The sequence below is a fragment of the Equus asinus genome, chromosome 7 (genome assembly GCF_041296235.1).
Source record: "Equus asinus isolate D_3611 breed Donkey chromosome 7, EquAss-T2T_v2, whole genome shotgun sequence".
NCBI classification, from domain to species: Eukaryota; Metazoa; Chordata; class Mammalia; order Perissodactyla; family Equidae; genus Equus; species Equus asinus.
This window is the reverse complement of record NC_091796.1, coordinates 107,144,545-107,167,568: the sequence shown is the minus strand read 5'-3', so window position 1 is coordinate 107,167,568 and position 23,024 is coordinate 107,144,545. Positions and strand designations below refer to the sequence as shown.

Genomic DNA, 23,024 nt, shown 5'->3' with positions numbered 1-23,024 from the left:
TTTCTCAGATTTTTTCTGAGCCTGTGCCCTTTCCTGGGCATGCATTGTGACTTTCTAATTTCCTCTGTATATGCAGCTGCTTTTTTAAATGTCCTAGTCTTCAGTGTCTGTCTCTCAAAAGGAGAAAAAGAGAAAAATGAAGGGGGGTGGGGTAAAAAAATGTGTTGGCCCTTTAGATCCTCTGGATGTTGCTTCAGTTGAGGGGAGGGGCTTGCAGCAATGGTGGTGGTGGGGGGTTGCAATAATGACTGCCTGCCTGTCTGCACCTCCATGATCGGAAGCCGTAATCAGCAATCAGAACACAGATCCTGATACTTGGAGGACAGGGTCCTTGTTTCCACAGGCTGTGTGCAAGCTGCTCCTAGAATGGGCACATGGCTGCCTGCCATGGGGCTGAATAGCTGCTATTATGCTATGAGCTCAAATCAACGGAAAGTAATCACAACTTATTGTCCAAGCCTTGCCCTGGAAGTTGCAATGCTTCAGTAGGCTCCAGAGTTCCAAAGTAGTTACATCAGACAGATTCTGTCAGCACATTTCTCTCAGTGGGGAGACAGATGCCTGGTGCTTCCTACTCTTGCCATCTTCCCAGAATCCTCTCCGAGGTGCAGGTTTAGCTAAGGTTGTTGGTGGGGTCAGGTTCAGCCTGATCTATTACCAAGTTCTCTGTCAACTTTCCACCTGATGATTTTAGCAGCCATTGATGATCTATGACTAATCCATGATTTCACAAGGGGACGCAAATTAGTAATTTTCTAGTTGTGTCATATTCTTCTGTGTCTACTAGCTGGAATTCTTCTTTTAAGGATTTTTTGCCCCCAATGATTTATTTGATTGCCCTGAAATAGTTCAGATAGGAAAGTTGGAGACATGTCTGATATCCTCGTCTCTAATCATGGGTGGTTTCATAATCTATTATGGGTGTTTATCATTATGAACTTTTAGATTCTTATATTTGCTGTGTTTCAATGAATCAGTCATTATGCTTTTGATGGCAAATTGGTCCGTGTTACACCACTGAGAAGCCTTTTATGCTGGCTTGAGAGTGCTTTAGACACAACCCCGTTATTCAGAGCACTTCTTTGGTCTCTAGCACAGGATTCCCAGGCTCCCTCTCTCACACTTCCTCCCAGGTCTGAAACCAGTCACTCCTCCAAAGATCCCTGGTTCCTTTTATTGGGAAATGGCATTCGGAGACCACAATCTGGGCTTTGAGGTGGGGATGTAGAAAAGGGCAGGTCCACGTCCCAGCCTGGGTCATGCTGCAGTGGCTGGACCTGTCTGCCTCTCCCTTCATGCCTCATACCCAGGGCTGCCTTCCCACTGTGGAAAGCCTTGGACCCATTCACTAGCTAAACCTATCAAATAGTAACGCCTGGCTCATGGATGGATCATGCCCCTAACAGGCCATGCTGAGTTCCTTGAAGTCAAACTAAGCTGCTGACAAAGTCTTCCTGGACTCCACACAGGGAAGAAGGCTCTGGGCTGAGATGGGACGAGGCCCGAGGTTACCTTCTGGCCCATCCTAGCAAGCCAGGCCTTTTGGCTGTCCCAGCCTCATCAACAAATCTAATCCTGAAGCAACCTGTGGTTATCTTGCTTGCATGGATGGTCCCACTTTCTCTCATCTGCTGGAATTCACGTTCCTGAAGGGCGAGGACCTGGTTTGTCTTGCTCAGTCACTCCCCCAGGGCCACACTGCAAGGCCTCCGTAAATAGTTGTTGAACCAAATGAATCCAAGGCACTGTTTCCTTTTACCAAGAAGGGGTCCAGAGGTGTGAATGACTCATCGAGCTCACACTGCAGAGTAGGGGTTGGGACACAGGCTCCAGGCTGGCTGCTTCCAAGGCAGCCCCAACCCCAATTCCCACCCTGCAGCTGGGTCCTCAGGGTGCCTGGGGGCTGTGCAGAGCATGCTGGCCCCTAGCATTCTGCGTGGACAGGGCTGCAGGGACATCCTACCGGCTACTCCCAGAAAGACTGGGAACTTTCCCTGGACCTGTTCTGCCCTGCGCCCCGATCCCAGTTTAGCTGATGTGGGCAGCAGCAGGGGACACACCTGTCATTTGGTCAAGGAAGCAACCAGGTGGCCACTCCCTCATTAGGGCACCCAAAGAAACAGGCAATGCACCCCCTCTTCACAGGGAGAACAGGATACTGAGGGACTAAGAAGCTTTTCTAAGGCCACAGCGATTCAGGGACAGAATCCAAGTCCTTGAATCCTAGCCAGGCATTATTTGGCTTCAGAGCTGGAAGACGCTCCAGCCAAATATAGGCTGGAGGAGGAAGGCAAGGAGAATGTGCGATGAAGGAATGAGGGGAGAGGGGAGCAGGGAAAGCATTTCATCTTTGAATCTCCTGAATGAAAAAGGCAGTCAACCAACAGGCGCCGGACTTACTAGTTTGAAGGCTGTTGAGAGAGCAGCTGCCAAGAAGGCCCCAGCAGCCACCTCCGCCCCCGAGTAGATGTGCCCGCTCCACACTGTGCTGGAGTCCTGGGGCCTGTCTCAGGCATCTCCCAGGAACAGTTCCAAGGGGCTGCAAGTATTTCTCTGCAGTGAAGTGTCACACTGGGACCCCTGAGAGCCAGAGAGGGTGGCCGTCCCCGCCTCAGAGGCAGCCAGGGGCTCCTGCTCTTCTCTCCACCGGCCCACAGCTTCCTCCAAGAAGGGCAATCTGCCTGCCTCTGAGAGCTGTGGATCCACAGCCCCCTCACCGTCAGAAGCCCAAGCGCCTGGCTCTTTTCTGCAGCCTGAACCTTTTCACAAATTCCCTGCTCCCACGTGGCAATCCACTCCAAACCCAGTAGCTTAAAACAGCATTCGTTTTATTTGCTTACAATCCTGTGGGTTAGCAGTTTGGACTGGGTCCATCTGGCAGTCCTTCCGCTGATCTGGTAGCTCCAGCAGGGCTGCACGGCCTCTCACAGGTCTGGAGGCTTGTGCTGGCTGTCAGCCGGGCCACCTGTCTCCAGAAGGTCGTCTCAGGCTTCTTGCTAGGGTGGCAAAGTTCTCAGCAGTGAGAGAAGGCAGGCCCTAATGCTCATGTCATGCTTGCTCAGGTTCCCCTGAGCAAATGAAGTCCGTGAGCAAGCCAGGGGTTAGGACGCGACCATGCAAGGCAAGGACACTCGGAGCAGGAGTCACCAGGGGCCATGCCTCTGTCTTTCCTACCAGAGGTGTCAGAGAGAGGCCACCGCTGTGGACAGGCCAGACTAGGGGAGATTCATGCACCAGGCCTGCTGTGAAGGCTATTCGGTGGTGTACAGGGCTGTTGTCCCTGGCCTCATGGTGCTGATGCACAGTGTACACTGGGCACCCACTAGATACTGGGCTCAGTGTCCCAGGGCTGCTGAGGAGCCAAGGATTACACTCTGGGGAGGAGGGGACCTGTGGGCTTGACCTCAGCGCCTGGACAATAGTTGAACACAGGCCTGACAAAGGACAAGGTGGAGAAATGGCAACGAGTCCTCTTTGGACAGCCCAGAGCCGTGGACAGAGAGAGGGTACGATGGAGGAGGCACAGCCAGGTCTGAGCTGAAGAGCCATCCAGATTTTGGGGCAGGTGCTCTGCTACAAGCAGGGCACTTGAGCCACACCTATTGTAATGGTCGCAATGAGAGGAAATCAAAGCCGGTAAGAGAGACTGAGCAGCCTTAGAGATGCAAGTTCCCCTGCAGGAAGAGCCGCGCAGCCAGTGCACAGCAGGCGAGGCGGAAGGCAGGAAAGGACATCCCAGCAGTGGCCCTCGGGACTGTGATCCAAGACCGATGGGGAATGGCGGCTACACTTGCTGCAGCTAGCTCTGGGGAGGCTCAAGACGGGCCTAGCTACAGGTGTAGCCAAATCGAGGAGGTCTTACCCCAGTCATCCTCGTCCCAGCTCAACCCACTTAGCAGCAGCCACAGCAGCAAGACCCAGTGAATTCTGTCTCAAGGACAGTTCACTGGGGCCTCCAGCTCAACCTGCCACCTACTTGCTTAAAGTCACTTCAACTCTGTGCCCTCGCTTCCCTCCTCGGAGAAGTGAGGTCCCGCCCATTTAACAGCAGAGTGCCAAGCCTCAGAACAGTGACGGCAAGGGACTGTCAGTGCTCGTTTGCTAGCTGTCTAGAATAGTGGGTGTTGGAAGAGGACTGCTTGTTAGTTTTACTAATTTTGAAGATACTAATTACAAGTACTACGTGTAGGTAAGTTATAAATGAGTACACACACACTCAGAGTACATGGTCAATAAATTCTGTATTGCCACCAAAACCACTTCAAGATCCCCGGTCTGGGAGGTAAGACTGGAGGTGCGTAGTTGAGAAGAGAAGTGAGGGTTTTGTTTGAAGGCCAACGAGCTGTGAAATGCTCAGCTCTTACCCTGCCCCCCTGAGATGCCAGCAACATGCACACTGCTAGACTTGTCCTTAGAGAATGAAAGGCTCAGACGTTTATCAAGCATCTCTCCCGTGCAGGCACTGGGCTCGATGGAAGTGTTTCCATGTACAACCTCCCCCGCCTTGAAAAGGGCTACCATCCCTGCTTTACAGGGGAGGAAACAGGCCTAGGAAGGTTAGGGAGTGACCAAGATCACAACAGATTTTGTTATTGATGGAGGACTTGAGTCAGCATTCCGGAGTCTAAATGAGAGGCCGGCAATGGAGCAGAGCCTCGGGCGATTCTGGTCCTGACTCTAGCATTTTCTAGTTGTCTGATTTGGGCAAGACATTCTTCTCTTTGTCTTGGCTTCCTCTTCTATGAAACAGGATGAGAGGCCCTATTTATAAGGTTGCTATGAGCAGTCAATCAAACAATGCATGTTTGGTCCTTTGGGGCACGGCAATCTTCAATAAATTAAGCAATTATTACTAAAAATCACAAATAATTTGCTATACATGACTATCCGTAGTATAAGACTAATTGTTGCTAATTTACTTTTCAAGCAATTAAGTCCCATGAGCCACCATACACAAAACTAACTTTGTTACACAAAGTGCTTGCGGGAGGACTAAGAGGCCCCTCCAGCAAAGCTTCTCCTCCGCCAGATGCTGGAGAGAGGTTAGCGGACCCCAGCGCCTGCCCAGACCTGAGGCCAGGGGACTTCTAACGCAAACTACAGCTGGGGATGCTTGGCCCGCCTCCTGTCAGCGGATTCTCAGTCACGCCCTGTGCTCCTGACTGCCAAGAGGAATGGCCTAGAGAAAGGAAGCCTTCGGAGCAGGGCGGACTGCAGGCCCTGCCAGTAGCCCTTCACCTCCCGTCTGCAGTTCCTGCAGGGGGATCTGCCTTCTCCAAGTCTTCTGAGCAGCAACGTACATTCACCAGGCATCTGCCATGGGTAGGAAACCAGGTTGGTGCACGGATCACCAAAAACCATATACACTTCTAACACCCTCCATTGGATGGTGAGGAAGCACAGCCCTGACTTGACTGCAAGGGGGCTGGCTCGTCCCATGTAAACCACAGGGTCTGCTGGAACACTCTGGGCTAGCTGTCACTCCTTCTTCAACTGTCACCTCCTCTGGGATGCCCTCCTCAAGGACGCCCCACACAGGATGGCCCCTTCCCACTTCTCATTTAGTTCTCAAAAGCACTCCCTGCCTGCACCTCAGCTGGAAGGTGTCTGCAGCTTGTCCAGGCCAGAACACTGCGCACGTGCTCACGGTCTGTCAGCCAACTCTCTATTAAGGGAGGGGGCAGTGAGTAAGGGAGGGGATGTGGAGGATCTGAAAACCAGAATCTGTAGAATACTCTTCAGCCTCATTTCAAATGCAATCACCGGATCTTTAATTTGAATTAGTTTTTTCCCCAGTACTTTGGCAACAACTAGCTAAACAGCAGATAGCTCCAGAAACAAGCAAAGAACCCAGAAAACCCCAAACCCCAGCTCATCCATCTCTAGAAGTCCAGGAATTGACAGTTGTGAATCCCACTCCCTGGGAGTCAAGGCTAAGCCGTAACAGGGCCTTTCCAAGCACAAAGGCCGGCAGGCATTTACTTTTCTTCCTCAGTGCATCCAATTTCCCCATTCCTTTAACAAGCATTTATGTGCCTAATATTGCCAGTTCTGGGAACCAGGATGAATATGACAGTCCTGACCCCAGGGACTCACAATCTAGTAGACTAAAAGCTTATAAAACACCTTGGATCAAATGTTTAATATCACAGTATTGGGCAGGGCGCAGGGCAACAAGCGCCTCGTGCACGGCAGAGGAAGGAGAAACTGGCGCCGCCTCTCTGGGCGACAATCAGCAGTATGTATCAAGGTGAAAATGAACAGATTTGTGACCCAGAAATTCCAATCCTAGATATTTATTCTACAACCACACTTGTATGTGGGCAAAACAACACAGGTTGTTTCCAGTCTGCTGGTGTTACAAATGGTATTTCAGCGAGCAGCAACTGACGACAGTTTAAATAAATTGTTACAGCCATGATTAGATAGAGCACCACAACCAGAACACCATGAAACCACCACAAAGGGAGGAAGCAACTTCAGATATGCGTGTGCTGCTATCGAAAGACCAAGTGTGTCAAGTGAAAACAGCAAGGTATACAGAGCAGTGTAGAGAGTACGTTATTTGTATGGAAAAGTGATTATTTGCACACATACCAGTGAGCACACACACTTGTAAACGTATTGCTCATCTGTCAAAGGATGTGAGGACCTGGTAACAGTGGCTTCTGTGGAGGGAGCTGGATGGTTAGTGGACAGGGACGGGGAACTTACATCTCACTGCATGCCTCTTACACTAAGTACACTGGTTATCTATTTAAAAGGATAAAACAAAAATTCAGAATCCTTTCTTCGTAGTATAGTACAAAGAGGTTAAGTGCAGAGAGGTGTCAGTGCTAGAAGCCCTGAGAATGATTCTCTCTGCTGAGGGTGGGGGGTGAGAGACGGTGATCAGGACTTCACAGAGATGGCAACATGTGGCTGAGCCGTGGCGGGCTGTGCCAAGCGGAATGGGGAAGGCACCATAGCAGGGAAAAGCACAGGATGACGTTCCCGAAGCAGGAATGTTACATGGCTTTAAAAACAAAGAATGAAAGGCTGTGTGTTTTTCTAGAACATAAATGAAGCATTTTAACCACGAAAGGGCCCTAATTATGACTGGGCGAATGAGTGAGAGAAAAGGAAAGAGGAATGTTGGGAACGAGTTAGGAGGCTACACTGTCAACTCTGGTGACTGAGAAGGGCCTGAACTGTCACTGGCAGTAATAAGGGAGGAAGAGACTCAAGGGGCAGGAGATGCCAGTGTTTTAGTTTCATGACCAGGTATATAGCAGGGCCACACACCAAGGAAGAGAACTCAGAAAAAAGAGTGAGGGAAGAGATCTCTCAATCTTGGACACGTCACTCTGAGGTGCTGATGGACACAGGAGCGGAGCCTGCCTGAGCTCCAGTGGATGGGGCTCTCACAGGCCACAGGTGCTAACAGAAGCCCCAGTTAGGTGGTGAGATGGACCAGGGAGGGAGAGCTGGTGCCACCCAGCCTGGACCCAAGCATGAGTCAGGATCACCCGTGAGCTTGTCCAGGCCCTACTGATGCCCCAAGCATGAAGCAGCTGCAGAGAGGAGCAAGCACAGACTTAAACCTGTTGAGAAGGAAAGGAGTTCGACCACTTGGAACGTTTCACACATCTCTTACTTCCCAGAGTGAGCACCGAACGTGACACCTGAACACAGAAGCAGAGGATGTGGAGGCTACAGAGGACGGGATCTTCGAGCATCTGTGGGCGGCACGCTGGCTCTGCTTTTTAGTACACGCGTTCACTGGATGGAGTCAAGATGGAGGAAATCATGAAAAACTGGGAGTTCCAACAAGGGTGCTGTCACTTCCTTTCCTGCAATACAGCTTGGTAGGTGCTCTCAAGATCTCTCCCCTCAAGAGAGGTAACCAAGGCCTGGTGGGGAATAGAGAAATTCTTCTCATCTCCGTGCATTGTCTTGGTCTAGATTTCACCAGAAAGCAGAGCCTATGATGAGGGTTTCTGCAAAAAGTTCGATCATGAAAGTGACCCCAGGCAACAGGAGCAACTAGGAAAGTGACACAGGGTGCATTTTTCAGTTGGTCACCACCATGGGGCGGGAGGTGGAGCCCCGTAGAAGTGCCTCGAAACGAGCCACCTGCAGCACAGAGAGGACCCTGTGCCCAACCCCGACCCGCCTAACCCAGAGGCTGCCCTGGTGGAGTCTGAACTCCCCCCACTTCCAGGCTGAGCTCTCACGGGCCTCCCCAGGAGAATGCTGTCAGCTACACCTGCCTGAAGGCGGAGCTGTAGCAAGGGCCAAGATTATGTCAGGTGGGGCACAAGAGGTGACTTGTATACACTTGCACATAGGTGCACTTTCCCTCTAGGTTACAGGAAGGGGCCCAGGACCTGTGCTCTTCATGCGTCCTTGATTTTGGGACCCATAACTTGTCTCCTCCCCATTCCTAATCTATGTCTCTACACGCGTGGTGTCTATGCCAGTCTCTGAAAACCTTCCCCTCGACATCTCGATAACTCCACTTCCTATCCTCAGTACTCGTTATTCTTCTCAGTCCTTAAAGGCCAAGCCTGAACTGTGCCTTTTTGGTGCCCAGCATAGTAGCCGTCCAGCAGCAATGACAGAGGGCCACGTCCTCGGCCCTGCCCCTCCTCGCTCTGCCCTGCCTGCATCCCCTGCGGCTTCCTTTCTTCCTCCCTCCCCTGGCAGGAAAGCCAGGGCTCCGGCCTTGGCGCTTGTTCTATAGCACAGTCACCTCCAGAAAGGACAGTGAGGTCTCTGAGCCTTTGACCTCCTCTCCTAGAGGCCACCCTCAGGTCTCGTCCCAGAAGACTGGGTCTCTCCTTCCTCGCAGACGTGCAGCAGCACCGGGCATACTCTCCTGTGACAGTGCTGTGACCGAGTGTGCTCGTTCTATTTTCTCTTCCGGGTGAGGACCTGCGAAGTGTCGGGGACACCCTTCGACACTGCAAAGTCGTACACACAGGGGGATCCCATCTGCACATTTTAAATGTTGTCTGAGGCAATCCTGGATTTGGAAGTCAGGTTTTTATGGTAGTTATTTAACCAAATCCTACATTCCAGCTAAAAAAGGAAGCCCAGAGAGATGGCCAGTGGACGCTGAAAGCGTTCTTCATGCTCCTCAGAGAGGCGCCGACACTGGGACTGTGTCCACTCTTGGCTGACCAGAGGCGACAAAGGTGGCGGTCTTGCCTCTTCACTGGCACAGTCCAGAGGCTGTGCAGAGGCCAGCTTCCAAGTGTCAAAGCCTGGTGAAGCTGAAAAGAGAAAAACCACTTATGGGGAAAAAATTCCTCTCACTGAACTTGTAAATTTAAGCCCTCAACTATCGCAAACTTTACAAACTCATGCATCACATTTTGATCCCAATCCTAAGATTATCATATATAAACAGTGTAGTTCAGACAGAGGTACAGGCTACACACAGAAGGCGCCCCTGGCTGTGTGTTTCCACAGGTGCAGTTCTGGGTAATGTGTACATTCAGAAACTCCAAAAGGCAAGAGAAAAACCCGCCTTGTATTAGGGTGGGGTATTGCTTTGATGGGGGGGGGGGGGCGCACAGAAAATTGTTTTGTGTCATATTTTATTACATCAATGGCTTCAAAATTTTTATTTAACTTCAGCAAATATTGGAAATAGAAAAATGAATTCTGTGGAATTTCACAAATAAATTTTCCAATTTCCACTAACAAATGTTATCATTTAATGGCTAAGCAATTATAATGCTATGAACATTCACCACAATGAATGTGCTGAAATAGAAAACAGGCAGAAAGAGACATTAAAATATTACTTACAACAGCATTATTACAACATATTTTCTTTAAAATTCCAACGTGGATTTTATCACTTCAAAAGATATACAGCATTTCCATTATATTTGCAAACTTAACCTTATACATCTTTTAAAATCTTGAAAAATTTTTAAGCAATCTAAAAAGCACTTAGCAAAGTTGATAAGCCTACATAATGGAATACTATCCACTCCAGTATAAATTTTAGTTTTAGGAGAAGGTGACTGTAAACACTCATTATCATACAACATGCATAGACTATACTGACCTTCCTTCTCATTTGTAACGTTACTGCAATTGTGCTTTACTATAATTAGGAAAAGCTGCAGAGGTCCAGGGAGTGGCAGAAAGAATGTTTGTTTTTGAGCATTGCACAAGATCACTAGATTCAGATTAGCTAACTACTTTGAGTCAACTTGAGGCAAAGTTTCACTTGATATTAAAAGCTTGAATCCTGGGTCACTAGATTTAGAAACAGGCTAGACGAGAGAGAAAATGAGGCTCTTGTTTGAATTGGCTCCATCTTTCCTTTGCTCAGATAAGCAGGGATCCAGTTAGTGTAATGCACTGTTTGGCTTATTTTTGGTATGCAATTATACCAATAGTACATCTGATATTTAGAAAGACAAAAATAGGGCATAGTTGAAATTTAAAGTGACAATGAGCACACTTATGGTGGTGTGTGATATTTGAGGAAACTTTATATACACAGAAAACAACCGCTTAATCAGTCCACCACAGTAAGCTTTTAAAACTCAACTGTTTTTTCACTTCCATTTTTTGATTAGAGGTTTGTGATCATCAAAGGGTCTTATAGGTTAAAAACGATTAAAAACCATTTTTGAGGAACTGGTGTCTTGGTAGGCACAAATATACCAAGACAACCCAGTGGGCGTGTTACACTAACCTCTGGCTCCTGCTGACACCAGCACCTGACTGTGTGCCACCACTAACCTACTAAGCACAATGGAGGCATGGGTACTTCCTGGTTAAAAGAGCTACATTACAGAATTGATCACTGTTTCAGACCAGTCAACACAATATTCAAGTAACAAGGTGTTTAAATGGATAAGTGAAAAAAACTTTTACCTAACACTTTACACATCCACATAAAATTAAATAAAACAAACTTTTAATGCATATGCAATACAATTTATATCTTTTAGGATTTCTAAACTAAAAGTTAAACTATCATTTGCTTCAATGGTACTATATTTTGCACAATAACTTATACTTAGGAGAAATTTTCCACACAAAAAAAATATAATTATGACATTCACATTGATAATTTTTAAGAAGACAAAGCTTAAGTGAACATTGCATCTGAAGCAGTTGTCATTGTGGACCCTTACACATCCAAACACGACCTGCTGATGCACCGAAGTCTTGATATGTTAAAAAGGGTCTTCACATAAATAAGACCAAATCACTTAGCTTTTAAAGCTAAGCGATTTCTTGCATTTACATCATCATTGCAAAGACAGTGTAATGAAACAGTTTAAAACACAGTGCTATCTTACGTATGAAACTACAACAAAGGCAGTCAGGCAAAGACAACTATCTTTTTTCCTTCTGGCAAATGAAAACGACATGCCCCTTTCCCTTGGAGAGAAAGCCAAAATCCAACAAGTATACTAGCACAGTGACTTTTCAGGACTGGAGACCACTCGGTGCCAGGAACCAAGTAGGGGGATGGTGCAGAATCCAGACAGAGGCCTGGCACTGGTGCTGTGCCCGCCATGCTACATAAGAACTAGCATCAAGCTTTCAAGCACTGCCAGAAGGGATCAATTCTTGAGGAAAATAAGATAGCCTGGGTGTGAAGAGAGGAGCAGATCCACTGGCAGAGAGGGAAGGCCACCGCAGCAGATCGCCTACCGCTTGCTAAGGGGAAGGAGGTCTTGAGAAGCAAGGAGAACCCAAAGCTTCGGTTCGTGCCTAGTGTCCCCTTTAAGCGACGTGCAAAACTTGTGCCACCTCCTCCGCATGTTTTTCCTGCCGTTTTCCAGTCACACAGCAGGCTCATGATAAAAATAAAAGCAAACTCGACTACATCATTACTAGTGTTATCCTACTACCCCGTCCAGGTAGGGGCCGCGCGCTGTGGCTGCCCTCTGACCTCTGATGCTGCTCTTCATGTGCTCTCACTTGACCGACAGAAACCTCACGTTGGGACATGGTGATGAAAGTCGGCAAAGTCCCATTATACTCCCTTTTTGAATGACCTTTCTCCAATTTCTAAAAAGAAAAAAAAAAATCCAAACAATCTGGGTTTCTAGCTGACCCTCTTCCTAAAGAGATAATCAGCTGACTTAAAAAAAAAAAAAGGTGCTTGGGAGTCAGAATATCAAGTTTTCATTGCATATTTAAACTTCTTAACAATTCTGTTCATGCCTTAAAGCATCTGCATTTTTTTTCTTTTTGGTACTGAAAGCAGGAAACATATTTAAATGATGCAAAAAACACTAACAAAAAAGCTCCTTCAACATATTTTAGTGCAGGCTGAACTGACTGTGGGATGGGGACAGGTTACATTAGAAGGCAGTCTGACAGTCCATGCCTCAACCCCTCAGCAGGTCCACAGTCTGGTAGAGAATACAAGCGACTCGGGAAGTCTCAGAACACTTATGAGAAATTTATACTTGTTCCCAGTCCAACCAAAAGGCATTAACATACCACTTTGTAGATGGTTTCTTTTCATCTTGGTCTCACTAGAACCACTAAACTAATCTCTTCTCTGTCCTGTACTATAATAGTAAAAGAGAGTGGATGGTGTTTATGTGATCACATCAGTACACGAAGGACACAAAAGGATATGTGGAGTGCCACGTCAAAGGCCAGGCATATCAACAGAATGGGGAACAATGTGTAGCTTTTATAAAACAATCACCAGCTATTCTAATATCCTTTATTGAGCTAACCTGACATTTAAAATCTGCGCTCTGTCAGAATCTGCAGCAAGCTCTCCCCTGTCTCCTAATCTCAGTGATGTCATCTTTGGCAAGCAATAAACTTTAAAGAAGAAATAAGACACTAAAACAGAAAAAGGATTGATAACATGGTTGCCAAAAGGAGAAGGCACCAATTCCAAATGTACAAGCACCAGGTACAGTGGTATGGACCAAATCTCTTGGAGTTGGGTGGTAGTGGTGGGGAATCAGGAAAGATAGGGTGGCACCCATCCTAGGATTGCAATGCTGAAAGCTGAAGGCAGAAAGTGTTGAGGTCCACGTTCCCTTTAAGCTACAGTGTCCAAGGACAGTTGCTATGAATGAGCTTTCTACCACTTGGGAAAGGAGAAGGGTGAGACTTAGGCCAACTAAATTTATAAACCATAATTATACCCTACGTTTAGGGAAATGGGAGTTGTATCAGGATGTTTGGCACGATAAAGGTTATAATGCAGTCTGCCAATATATCGCGATTTCCAAAGAAGCATGATATCACTTAGGTGGATGCCTCAGAAAGGAACAAGAGAAACTTTCTAGAAGGCCAACAGGGTCACAGTTACTCTGAAAATTACATTATGCACAAAGTAGAAATTGCAGGCCATGCAGGAACAGAGTCGCGCCTTCCGAGTCGACTACCTGTTCCGAAGCTGCTGACTGGGAAGAGCTGCCATTGGTGGGGCTCCGGAGCTCCGACTGGGAAGGCGGTCCCCAGAGTCACAGGAGGCGTGCCGGCTGTGAGATCTCCCAGCACTTACGCAGAGTGCGAGAGATGCAATGGAGCTCTCTGGGAAGTGGCGCCAACATGGAGGAACGAGCAAAGAATTAAGGCAGATGGAGCACAGGACTGGAAGTATACGCCTTTTTTGGTAATAGCTGCTTGTCCACAGAGATGTGATGCAGATGGCTAGGGGATGTCTTGTAATACCTGATATCCTGGATAACACAGGTGTCCATACCAAGTGCTCAAAGCTACCAGAGTTTCTCAGGAAGCAGATGCATATCTGACGTCAAGAACAGAAGCAGCCTGAGGAGAGGCAAAGGAAAAAAAGAATCAAAGAGCAGGTAAACCATACAAACTGCTAATTCTGGTGTACCGAAAGAGGGCGAGGGCATGGGCCCACCCAACTTGTCCTGCGAGTACAGTATTCTGCAAACACACATGTTCCTAAGGGCAAGGCCTGACAAGATGGCTGGGCCACGGCGAGGCAAGCAGAAGGGCAGGGCAAGAGCGTGGCCTCTATGGCCAGATGTCGTGGGCTCAAATACTGGCTCTGCCACTTCCCAGGTGTGTATCCTTAAACAAGTTTTTTTTCTTTTCTTTTCTTTTTTTTTTGAGGAAGACTAGCCCTGAGCTAACATCTGTGCCCATGTTCCCCTACTTTCTATGTGGGACGCCTGCCACAGCATGGCTTGCCAAGCGGTGCCATATCTGCACCCAGGATCCGAACAAGCGAACTCCGGGCCGCCGAAGTGGAACGTGTGCACTTAACTGCTGCGCCACCCGGCGGGCCCCCGAGTTCTTTCTTTTTGAGCTTCAGTTTTCTCCTCTGCAGAATATACACAATAATGATGTCTACTTCACAGGATTAAATAAAAACTCCTGAAAAGAGCATATGAGCACAGTGCTCGGCAAACAGCAGTGCTCCGTGTGTCAGCACTGGCTGGAGGGGATGGTGCAGCACTCACCTCGTTCACCAGCCACTGGTCCTGCTGGGACACAGGGATATGCAAGACACCCAAACTCACAGGAGCTTCTGTGAGGGCTTCAAAGGCATTTCTTAAATCTCCGCTCCCAATTTTCAAAACTGACTCCCAGACACAAACCGAAAGGTTACAAGATGTCTTAGTGCTCACCACTCCCCTCACGGGGTCTCACTGCTAGGGAACAACTGGGTTGTGACTCTAAAATCTGAAAGAGCTGTTCCTTCTCGTGAAATCACAGTTTATGAAAACTGCTGTTAGTCAAATCAGGAGATTTCTCCTCATTAGTAATAAACTCACTCACTCTATAATTTTAAGTGAGAATCTTTATCTCCAATCCCATCATTTTTAGCATCCTTCTGTGCTCTTTCTGACATATCCCCTAACACCTGCTGCCTTGTCCTCCATCCTTAGCCATCTCAGAGAACTCTGAATCTCAAAAGCTCAACCCGCTTTGGCTAAACTCTCTTCTTAGTCCTGAAGGAGAAAAGCCTACAGCTGACAGACCATTATGTTACGAGAACTTCTGGCAGTTCTGAGGCCCTCCTCCCTGTTTGCGCTGCATAAAAATCAAGTCTGGGGGCAGAAGAGGCAGGCAGGACACCAGCAGACATCCTTCTTAGCTGCTGGACTCCACGGGATACACAAGAATGCGAAATTACAAGGACACCAAGTTCTGAGCACTGACTAGACAGACAATTAACCAGCATTCTAACAAGTTCCCTTAGGCCCTTCGTGGACACAGAGAAGCAGCTGGTCCTTACAGATTAATCTCCTTCTGCAAATTAACATATGGAGAACAGAGAATCAGCGTGGTGGAGCCAGCGAGCTGGTGCTGTGAAAAGCATAAGAAGAAGAGGACTAAAGAAAAGGAAATATAGGCGTGCAAGAGAGTGTGTGTGAAGCATAGAGAGTGTGGGCTTTAAATGACTAAAGAGGTGAAAACATTTTAAAAGATACATAAAGATTATACACTAAAAATAAGTTAGATAATACCACTCTTTTTGAAGAGAAGGCTAGGTAAACAGACACATGGAAGATCAACCACCAAAGAGAAATGGAGAGCTGCTGCTAGGTGGGAGGTCTAGTTATGGATGAGCCAACGCAATCAGAGACTGGGAAAAGAAATTATATGGGTACTTTGATGAGCAATCAATATGGTAAGTGGACTATTAAGGATGGACCTTCTGGACTAATAAGAAAGGAAAAAAAAGTAATTGACTGTCTCAGTCGGTTTCCAGGCATAAGAAAATGAAGAAAAGTATGTACAAAAACACCTCCTGTGGTGATGACACTTGTCCTAAAGCTACTATCACATTTTTTTTATGCTAACCCTGCCACTACCAGCTTTGATCAAATTTGAAGAGGGAAGAGAGCCAGAGTTTCTCATTATTTCTGCTTCTTGGAACTGAAGCTGGAAACACACGTGGAAGCTTCCATTCTTGTAAATTCTCATGTTCCCTCCCTCGTCAGCCTCATCTTTTCAATGCCTCATAAACTGAGTCCAGAACTTTAGGAAAGTTAATTTGTTGCTAAAGGAGCAATTAGCATTGGGACAAAAATCAGTGCCAAAAGATAAAAACACCTTCTTTCTGCTCAAATGCTATTATGTTCCAGGGTGGCAGGCTGGGCCTTGCAAGGGTGTGACTCAGAGGCACACTCACATTTTCATATTACAGATTTTATACACTTATTACAAAGATTTTCTGGTATAAAGCTCTAAAAGAGTATAATTCTAACAAAATTAGTATGTTTCAACAGTCATCTGACAGATGTTAGTGCTTTGAGGCCATTTTTCAAACTGACACAGACGGTGTGGACGAGCAACGTTATGCTCTCAGGGGCTGCTGTCTTTCTCACAAGGCACTCCCACCCTCAGGTCAGGAGGGGGTTTCTGGGCTGCTTCTGCAGCCAGGCTCTTAGAGTAAAGGGACAGCACAGCACAGACAATACAAAAAAGGTAATTTCAAATCATTCCTGCATGGTCTGGGGAAGACTTTGATGAGAATGACTTTCCTTGTAAAGCTAAATTAATCCTTAAATTACCAAGTCAGTGAACAAATTCAAATGCAAAGTGACTGGCAGTTAACACTCTCCCATGCCCAGCCCAGTCTGGTCTTCTGTGGAAGTCGGGGTAAAAGCGTAGCAGGGCAGGCCAGGCGAGGCAGCCCTGTCACAGGAAGCAGAGGGAGCAGATGGGTTCCTGCAGCCTCAGTAATCTGCCTGCCTAATCTCTGCTGATCAGGCTGATGAAATCGGTGCCACTCTCCTGGAGATTATTAGAATGTTGGCCACTATCCTGGAAGTTCCAGACAACCACAGGACCTAGAATTGTCTCCATCAATATTTACGCTACTTAGCACCAAACAGCATCAAAGGCTACAAGATTCTGACAGCAAGGACAGACCCAGGAGCTCCCAGCTGGCTAGCAGTGCAGACTCTCCAGTAAGCTCATTAACCTCACAATGAGCTGACAACATATTTTACACGACTGAGCTTTACTGACGCTCCTCAAGGCACTTCCAACTTACGGTTCTATGGCAGAGTTCTTACTGTATTTAAGGAAATACTGATAATGTGGAACATTTTGTGGCTGGAGGAAACCAGGATGGAATTAAGAATTTGTCCAGGAATTAAAATGTGGATTAAGATACACAGTGACCAAAAACTGGAGTCAACACATGTATTATGGTATTTACAGGTAAAAGTCAAGTTACTGACATAGCTGAAACCTAAAAATATTTCTACGGCTGAAAAATGTCATCAATGAAGAAACCAACTGCAGATTCGAGCATGACTCTGGCAGAGAAGAAATCACATTGTTTCAGACTTACCTCGTCTTCCTCTTCAGGCATCTTGACAGAATTATCTGGGGACTTCACAGGTCTCTGATTACTGGGCCCGTTGGTCTCTTCTTTCCCATGTTCTGCCTCCCATTCTTGTAAAACTTCATCTATGTTGAAGCGGCGTCGGTAATTTACAAAAAAGTTTTTCACTTGTACCACTGATTTGTTCCCAATCACGTCTGAGATTGCCTGAAAATCTCGGCCATATTTCCTGATGGCTAAGGATGTAAGAGAGCATTTTTTTTCAATAGAAGAGAAAAACAATAATTCTGAAAAACCCCACAACTGAGACTTACCCCTTATCTAGATAAGAAAACACATATAGGCTTTTAATAGCAGGCACTAGATAGTATATTGTATGGGAAAAAGCAGCATTCACGTCTAGATATGTTCCACAGACGACTGGACAGAGAAGTTCAGTATGACCCTGTCATCCAGAAATCTGTGCTTTCCCATAATACGTCACATGATAACGAAAGTCAGCTAGTGATTACTGTGGATCTTTTCAGGATCCCCAGGACTAGAACATCTCCAACCTTAAAACGCTAACATTCAATATCTGCTTCTTTCAGGGTTCCGTACTTCCCAACTATTCAGAATCCAACAAGTAGCTACCAAAATGAGAGACTCACACCTTTAGAAACTGAGGCTTCCAGATTAGTTTTCACATCTTGTGGGACATGGGAAAGGGAAAGAAGTAAAGCTCAAAGGGAATGCAGTAATTTGGCTAAAACGTCCACCAGAAGAATGTAATCCTCCAAGAATGTGTTTCAACATGAAGGATGTGCTGGGAGCAGGGTGGGGCATAACTTTTTCCTAAAAGTGATCATTACTCCTAAGCTTTTTATAAGGAGAATTTCCCCATACCTTGTACGGCAAGAAGCTGCTCTTCTGTGGTCCAACGTGCATTACATTTCTGAATGACCTGCATATCCAAATGAGTCATATTAGCACACTATATTTAGAGATGAGTATGTCCTTATGAGAGTTAATGCAACTTTCTCTTTTTCTCATACCAGAATTTTAACATCAACTAGGTTCAACTAGGTTTATAAAATTATGTCTATACTTCCTTTCTAAGAGATGTATATTGGAGATATATTACACAGATATTAAATTCTTAAACCCATAAAACTTGGGTATAACTTCTGATGTCAGCACAATCCTACCTCGGGAAGTCGATACGGTTCTATTCCACCATCAAGTTTTTCTTTGAGAGCACTGTTCGTCTGTTTAATATTCTGAATCTAAGAGAGAGAGAAAAAAGATTTTCATTTTAAAAATGAAAAACTTTTATAGAAGTATGAAAAGAAAACAGAACTAAAAAAAGCTAAAGGAAACAAAAACCCAAGAGGAAAGAAGTTGCTGACCTGTATGGTAGCCAAAATTTGAGGTTCTTATGGTATCCTTTGAGAGCATCTAACTAGATTCTTTAATTGACTTGCTTAGAGCAACTGACAAGGGACAACCAAGGAGGGGATGGTGGTGAAAAGGCTCCTGCGTACACAGTCGTAATCCACCATTTCCTAACGGTGATCACCTGAACAGCAAAACACGTATCTGCAGTCTGACACCAAAGACAGAGGCTACCCCCGGCCTCCCCACCACACAGAACTGAGCTAAGCAGCACGGGAGGCCAAGTGAAGGCAGAAGAGGCATGGGCCCTAGAGCAGGACTGCAGGCGCAGCCCCGCAGAGCCCCAGCACTGTGCTGTCCAGGCCCCGCACTGATTCGACACTTGGCAGAAACCCACAACGCAGACTTCTTTCATAGGGAGAAAAAATAAGCAATATGTCAGTTTTTCACAAGGCTAATTGTGACCAACTGTAACGTCTTCATTTTCTCACACATTATCCACATGACTGTTTTGATTCAAGGTACCTAATCGTTCACTGCCCTTGCCTAATCAAAAGAAAGACACAAGCGATACAAAGCACTCAATCTTTAGTTCTGCAGACTCCTGAGTGAGCTGGTCGTGGAAGTGGGCCCTTCTCTCTTAACCCTAAGTGGCGGGCATTTCGGGGCCAAGTACCAGGGGAACTCAGACCATGGCATGTTTCATTTTTGAATAATCACATGAGCTAATAAGAAAGCAAGGGGAGGGAGAGGTTCATTTTCCCAAGCAAAACATCAAAGACATTCACGAGCAGAAGGTGCCCTCAAAGCACACATCTTATTAAGGCAAGTGAAGAAAAGCAGGACTTTCAGAGGTACGGAAGGGGAGGGAGAGAGGGGAGATGGCGGTGACAGACAGTCATATGGATACTTTTTAATAATTCACTCTTTTAAAAAAACTCTTTATACTTATGCAATTTTTTAAATGCCACTTTCAAGTACTTACATTTCACAGAATTCCAGTTTCGCACATCCTTTCCTCCTATGTTTAACCACTTCTAAAAGGTTTAAAAAGGAGGGGAGACGTGCAGGAAGAATTTTCCACACTGTGGGACTAGTGGCCAGGAAGAAAAAGACCAGCACTAGAAGGACCAGAAATTGACCCCGTCCGCCGTTAGCAAAGGCCTCAAAGCCCACAAACAGAGCCCGCCCCAAATCCGTTTGTATTAATGCCACATCAGAGCATAAAGACAACTGAAAAAAAAAATATAAGAAATGTGCACAAAATTTACTCTGCAGTAAAAGCATAAATGAGAACCTTGATTTACTGAAATTTGCTTCAGTTTACTGAATTTTGAAAAGGTACAAATCAGAAGAAAATAAATTGGTACTAGAAAGTTTCAGTCAGGAAAGCAATGCCAAGCTCTCAGACCAGTATTATCTAAGAGAACTCTAATAATGGAAATATTCTAAAGTTGTGCTATCCGATATGGGAGTCATTAGCCAAATGTTGCTACTAAGCACGTGAAATGTGGCTTATGCAACTGAGGAATCAAATTTTTAATTTTTTCCATTTTAATTAATCCAAACTTAAATTTAAATAACCATACGTGGCTACTGGTTACCACACTGAACAGCACAATCTTAGACTCTTGCTCAGGGTGCTTTCAGTAACTAACAACCCATAAAATACTGCAACGTACTCAGATGATGGTCACTGAATTCTGCTTAGGCTAAAAACTGAGCGTAGAAACTTCTGACAGGAAACTCTCAAAAGTCAGGGATCTAGAATACTACATGTCCCCAAGCCTTCCAGTTAAATATGTTACTCTATTTAGTCTAGCTGGTTGGTTATATATGGTACAAAATTGGGTTTATATTGCATTGATTAAGTAACATGCATTTTCCAAGGAGATCAACCTGTTTAATGAATGCATTTTTCTAAGTCAACATATAAAGAAGCTTAGAAATTAAATGAGTGGCTACAAGGCAAAATATCCACATATTTTGAACTAAAAGTTAGCTCTAAATTCTCACTAACCTACATCGCTGTTTCTGATGCATTTTCCATATCCGAAAGATCAAGTGTTTACTAATCAGAGTAAAGATAGGGGTTAGGTGCCAGCATCTCGCCAACTGGAAAGGAAGCAATGTGGCAACAAGCTGGATAAGAAATAGGATACAAAAGCAATCACTATTTAAAGAAAAAAAAAAAGCACTCATTGTGGCCTGGTGCCTTACTGAGACCTCCCCGTTGAACACAACTTTCTTTTTTCTACTTTATTGTGTGCTTAGTGATTCTTCTCTAATGTCAGACCGTTTTACTCTCCTCAGAAAATACCTGATGTAACAGGCACTCCTCACTGGCTAACGTGACAGGCGTTCCCAGTCCCTTTCTCACTTGCATTTTCAACAGAGGCTGATGATTTTCCTTGGAGCCAGAAGGAGCCGCACTGCAAAGCACTGGGCATGCAGAAGGTCTAGGAGCTTCTGGTAAGGCAAAAGCTTTTCCTGCTAAAAGGGACAGCCGGGCTAGCTCGGCCTCCATCTCCTCTTCTTACTGCCCTGAATGCAGATGTGAAGGTTACAAAATGGCTTCTGCAGCTTCCAATGTGAGGCAGCAAGCAAGATGAAAAGGCAATAAACTAGGAGCAGCAGAGTAGAAAATCTGAAAGAATCTGAGTCCTTGAGAGAATCACTGGACAGATGAACTAACGCCAGCAACCACTGATGTTGGGATTTCTTGCTATTTAATAAAAATAAATCCTTAATTGTTTAAGCTGTTGTCAGTCAGGTTTTCTGTTAGTCTCAGGTGAATGTTTCCCTGCTAGACAACCAAACATAGGGGCATAAAGAATAAAATGTCCACTGTGTGACTGACTGCCATGTGAGTCTGGAAGTGGATTAAGCTGTAGCCCTAAAAGGCTGTGGAAAGTACACAATCTGTCTCCTCTCCTGCTAAGTCAGACTCCAAGCCCCGTCTCCAACAATGTGAACTTTGAGTAGCTACCTTTAAATAAAAAACTCCTGTTCTTGGCCCTGGCTCTGAAAACCAAAGAATCTTTTGTCTATCATACTACAGAGTCAGCAACACCTCCGTGGAAGAAGGGGTTTCTTTTTCTTACTTCAACATATTAACATCAAATAGCAAGCATTAGGAACTCACTCAGCAGAGGGGGAAATGAGTCCCCTTGTAGAAGAAGGAAGATGAAAATGACACAAGAGCTCACAGCCCTAATCAGACAGAGCTCTTGCAATGCAAACAGAGCTTTAAAACACTCTCTCACACGGCAGCCCTCATATACCCTGTAAGATCAGGCAGGCAAGAATTAATCTCCTCATTTGAAAAGAGGCCCAGAAAGATTAAGTGATTCTCCTAAGATTAGAATGCAGCTGTGCCAGCATCCAAGACAAGAAGCCAATCTTCCAATTCCATGGGGCATGCTTGGTCCTGGTCTGTGCTGCCTCCCTACACCAGAAGACAGGGCCACACACCCCACTCTTCTTATCTATGAATCGTCAGTTGGACTCCTATTTAACCTTCCAAGGGAACCATTAAGATCAACAAGTCAAAAGCATCAAAAACTACAAGTAAACCACTGGTCCACAATTTGCTTTGAATTTCAGAGAGAGAACTAATGAAAGGACAATACTACTCAGTTGAATATTCAGTTTAAACGTACTATGCAAAATCAGATTAAAATGATGAGCCTTTTCTCATTCCTGGTGCAAATAATTAGAAAAGGATTAATTTTAAAAACAATATCCTTTATGAGAGCGTCAAAAAAGTATCAAATATCTACGAATAACTCTAACAAAGGATGTACAAGATCTGTACATACAAAACAACAAAACACTGAGAGAAATTAAAGATCTATATAAGTGGGGGGATATATCATGTTCACAGATCAGAAGATTCTAATGCTCTATTTTAATGTTAATTCTCTATTTTGATCTATAGATTCAATACAATCTCAATGAAAATTCTAGCAGAATTATTTTTCTGGAAATTGAGAAGGTGATTCTAAAATGTACATGGAACTACAAAGGGCCAGGAATAGCCAAGACAATCTTGGAGGACTTATACTACCAGATATCTAGATTTATAACATATATATAATTAAGACAGCACAGTATTGGTGGAGAATGGACAAACAGACCAAAGGAACATAGCAGAGGCCCCTAAACTTGACCTATACACATACGAACACTGGATTTAAAACAAAGACCCAACTGCACTGCAGTGGGGAAGGAACAGTCTTTTCAACAAATAGTACTCAGTTAACTAGATATCCATATGGGAAAAAAACCCAAATGTCGACCCTACACGTAACAATATACATAGAAATGGGAAACAGGGAAGAACTGTGCCCCGCTCCCCCCGCCCCGCCCCCAG

The 23,024-nt window shown here is 45.6% G+C and overlaps 1 protein-coding gene across 2 annotated transcripts in view; it reads right to left on the bottom strand.

Annotated features, from left to right (window-relative positions):
* Positions 1-2,809: 2,809 nt before the first annotated feature.
* RCOR1 (REST corepressor 1) overlaps positions 2,810-23,024 on the bottom strand; it is a 129,778-nt gene continuing 109,563 nt past the window's right edge. The window contains exons 9-12 of one of the 2 annotated variants that reach the window (XM_070514352.1): positions 18,463-18,540; positions 18,161-18,218; positions 17,282-17,511; positions 2,810-9,257 (exon numbers count right to left, since the gene is read on the bottom strand). In XM_070514352.1, the coding sequence (XP_070370453.1) occupies positions 9,042-9,257; positions 17,282-17,511; positions 18,161-18,218; positions 18,463-18,540 (582 nt within the window). In that variant the 3' untranslated portion in view covers positions 2,810-9,041. Of the gene's footprint in view, positions 9,258-12,202; positions 13,771-17,281; positions 17,512-18,160; positions 18,219-18,462; positions 18,541-23,024 lie in introns of those variants that run through there. The other variant, XM_070514353.1, reaches the window with a different exon arrangement.